The sequence below is a fragment of the Notothenia coriiceps genome, unplaced genomic scaffold (genome assembly GCF_000735185.1).
Source record: "Notothenia coriiceps isolate Sejong01 unplaced genomic scaffold, NC01 NC01_scaffold00004471, whole genome shotgun sequence".
NCBI lineage: Eukaryota > Metazoa > Chordata > Actinopteri > Perciformes > Nototheniidae > Notothenia > Notothenia coriiceps.
The window spans coordinates 1-4107 of record NW_011337172.1 but is presented as its reverse complement, the minus strand read 5'-3'; the positions used below and the strand labels follow the sequence as shown (position 1 = coordinate 4107).

At 41.8% G+C, this 4107-nt stretch overlaps 1 protein-coding gene across 1 annotated transcript; it reads left to right on the top strand.

Moving 5' to 3' along the window:
• The first annotated feature begins 1433 nt into the window (after positions 1 to 1433).
• LOC104942290 (synaptic vesicle glycoprotein 2B-like) lies at positions 1434 to 3339 on the top strand. Its single transcript, XM_010767492.1, has 4 exons — positions 1434 to 1452; positions 1542 to 1729; positions 2830 to 2918; positions 3201 to 3339. The coding sequence occupies exons 1-4, from the start codon at positions 1434 to 1436 to the stop codon at positions 3337 to 3339; spliced, it is 435 nt and encodes a 144-aa protein (XP_010765794.1).
• The last annotated feature ends 768 nt before the right edge of the window (positions 3340 to 4107 follow it).

Here is a 4107-nt window from a genome sequence, read left to right as displayed (position 1 = left end):
ACAAACTGTCCTTCACTGCAAACATCGCTGCTACAACCCGCTGCTGTAGATACACTCTTTACAACATCAGGAGGATACGTCCCCAGCTGACCCAGAAAGCGACGCAGGTTCTGGTCCAGGCTCTCGTCATCTCACACCTAGACTACTGGAACTGGCTGGTCTACCTGCATGTGCCATTCGACCTCTGCAGCTCATCCAGAATGCAGCTGCTCGTCTGGTCTTCAACCTTCCTAAAATCTCCCACACCACGCCGCTCCTCCGCTCCCTTCACTGGCTTCCGGTAACTGCTAGAATCCACTTCAAGACACTGGTACTTGCGTACCATGCTGCGAATGGATCTGGCCCTTCTTACATCCAGGACATGGTTAAACCGTACACCCCAGCACGTGCACTCCGCTCTGCATCAGCCAAACAGCTCGCTGCACCCGCACTGCTAGGGGGACCCAAGTTCCCATCAGCAAAAACACGTGGCTAGTTGAGTAGCACTTGAAATGTTTTAGCTCTATGAAACCTGATGTACTTCTATGATTCTGTTTTCTTCAAGTTTGTATTTTGTTGGTCGAACGCACTTATTGGAAGTCGCTTTGGATAAAAGCGTCAGCTAAATGCAATGTAATGTAATGTAATGTAATATATTTATATCAACCCTTTAAAATAGGTGATAATAACACATGTATTCTGCCTGCAAAACACTGCATGATTATTTTTCAAACTGGATGGCATTACTTTACATTACAGTTAGCTGACACGTTTGTCCAAAGCATTAGCTTAAAGCGTTAGTTAGTCTCCCTCCGAAACAGGACATTTTGCAGCATTATATTCCTCATGTTTTCTAGTTTCATATCATCCCAGGTCAAAAATGTATTCTTGCTTTAGAATGAGCCCACTAAAGGCTCTAAAAGAGAGGTGGTTGCCTACATGATGGCCAGTCACATTTTTAAGAGGTTAGAGTAGAGTGAATAAATGATAGCTGAATTCCATTTAGCTGTTTCAGTTTCAAGGTCATGGCAGTGTGCAAACTTTCTAAATGTGGCACTGTCAGGGCTAACTCGGACACCTGAATATAAACAGAGACATTTTTCAAATTAGTGGTAGCATTGGTGGTATTCATAGTGAAAGTGTCTGTTATGAAAATCCAGCACAGCAAATGAAGCAGAACACTTTCTTCATCTTCTGGTGAAATTTCAAACATGCATATAAACAGGTGTGTTACACTGCTGCTACCCACAGACACAGTATAGGCACTGTATCTGGTCATATCCAGCCATAATCCACATCATTTTAAGAGATTAATTGAGAGGTGGTCAATCCAATAGTGTCCAATAGTGTGCACCCGTAAAAGGGCATTAAGTAGGATTCAACAGGTGTATCAACATTTCTGACATTATGAGTCTATAACAATATGAGTGTTCTGGTACATGGTTTCTTCCAAAATGTTGACGTTGATAAAGGGTAAGTCAAACATTCCACATCCTAAAGATGTTTGTAGTCCCGTGGTTAATGAAGGGAGCTTGAGTTGTGTTGAATTGAAGCCCAAAAAGGCAGCGGGTCCACCAGGAGAAGCCTCTTAGACAAATATGTTCTTTTTAACTCTCCTTCCTTTATATATTTTCAGGTGACCCATATCAAGGCACCTAAGACAGCAGAGGATGAGTTTATTGAGATTCAGAGCGCAACAGGAACAGCTTTACAGCGATGGGCTGTACGCTCACTCACACTCTGTAAACTGGTAAGTACTGCACACACAATAGAGTAGAGATAAGGTCTGAAACATGTTGGCCCAGCGTTAGGTTAAGTATGAGTACATACAGTCCTCCACTAGCTGTAGCTTGACAGCTGTGATCGTTGACTATTGACTCCTGTTATTTTTTCACATAGTATTCTATAAAGGTTAGCACATTAGCTAAGCATGTACACTCTCTAGACTGTTGACCACAGGAGTAGATAAGCTATGATAGCCTCCTTCTTATTAGACCCCATTTACACGGGAGCGCAAACGGACCGAATTCGTTATCAAAAAAGTATTCCGTTCACACGCATTCGGCTCATTTAACGTGTCCGTTCATACGAGACCACTGGAAACGCTGTAGTACATATGCCGGGCCTGTAAGTGGCGCTGGACTTCTGCCACAAAATACACCAAAAGCAGCGAAGAAGACCCCCGAGCATGGTTGCCATGGTTGCCCTTCTGTTTATTCTCCACGGTGGATTTAGCAACATGTAGTTCATTTAGTTCTCCATGTCCACTTGTTGCTGATGGTTGTGGTAGAGGAGCTGTAGATTTTGCACTAACATCTGTAGCATGGTCAGTAGCAGTAGCAGTAGGTGGGGAGAGGTGGGGCTATGGCTTCATTGTTATCAGGAAAATTATCGTATAGGACGTACACACGGAGCCGTTTGGCACCCGTACAGAGCCGTTTGCCCCCCCCCAGAGCGTTCCGTTTGCAGATCTATCCACCTTGGGACCCGTTATCGTTTTAGGGGTCCGTTTCCGCGGTTCCGTTACAGCCTCGTGTGAAAAGAGAAAAGTAGCAGATACAAACTGTTTCGTTCTCGTGTAAACACCGCCTTAGACCTTTGTCTAAAATGCTATTGGTACATTTTATATTTTAATTAAGTATTGTAAGTCTGCAACTTCTAACGGTCAAAATGCAACACAACTTCAAATAGCTTTAGGCCATTGTTCTATCCTGAAACCAATACAAATAGGTTTCCCCCTACTATCTCTAAAACAGAAACGCTCTCTGATATTATATTGTGAAGATTATTTTGCAGTGTGCTTACTGTGATGTAGCGTTGTTCACGGCTGTGTGTGGATGTTTGTCCCAGGTGTTGAAGAACGTAGCATCACTCCTGTCTGCAGAGCTGAGGTTTGCTACTCTCTTCATGGCCATCATCTGGTTCTGTATGGCTTTCAGGTGAGTTAACCATGTCATGCATTACATCATCATCCAGTGTATAAGAAACAGATTTAACAGATTTGAAACGGGTCACACTTACATGGTAGAATAACTCGAAGAGTAAGGCTATGAAAAATTATAATTACATCTTTAAATAATCATTAATATAATAACTCAAAAACATTTATTAAGCAGAGGATTATCAGTCTTATAACTATGTGATACAGAGTGCAGCTTCATTCTGGTTGTTGTTTGCTCTTGTTATTGATTCAGTGTTTTACATTCTGCATTTTGTCACAGTTACTATGGCCTGTCTGTTTGGTTCCCTGACATGATCAAACACCTTCAGTATGAGGAGTACGAGTCCAAGGTCAAGGTAAGGTCAACAACAGTTCATGGAACTCATGACAACACAGATGATTTTGTCCTGCTTTTGTGACGGCAAGATATAAATCTACACTAATAAATATGAAGGTAGATATGGTGCAAATGCGAGGGCATGTAAAACCTGATGTGAGCACTTGCAGAAATAAACTCTGAGCTTGTGTGCATAGTATTTACACTTGTATAAAATATCCACGTATCTGTGAACCAAATTTGAAGTCACAGAAAGAAAGAAAAACTTGTGTAGCTTGTAGAAACAAAATGAACTTAGTGATGAAATGTTCACTTGCAGAAACATTTATATTTTTTAAATATATTTTCCATTACAACTGCAACTTGGTTATTACAACCTCTCAAATCAGTCATTACAACTTCACGAATCTGCTCTGTGGCAGTATAAATCGAAGAATTTGCGGCCTTGACTTTTGCTACACTTCTTGCGATGAATGTGTCGCTAAAGTAATTTTCACCTGTAGATGTGGGGGGAGGAAGGGGGGTTGGAGCCAAGGGGCGGAGCTATAAGAACGACGGGGCGCAAGCTCGGGTCAGTCACACACAAGTCACAGCCATAGTCTGTCGCTGATTTTCTCCCCAACGGCGCAAAAAAAAAAGCAGTATGCTTGATGTTCAGTTCAAAACCCCCTACCTGACCAGTCAAAATCGAAGGATCCAACGTGTTTTAAAACTGAGCAGAAATAGAACTAGTCTCCCACTTCAAGTATCTTGGAGTCATACTGGACTCGAACTTGACTTTTAAGAAACATATTAAGAAAGTATAAAATACTATTAAATTCAACTTGCAACATTTTAAACAAATTTGATC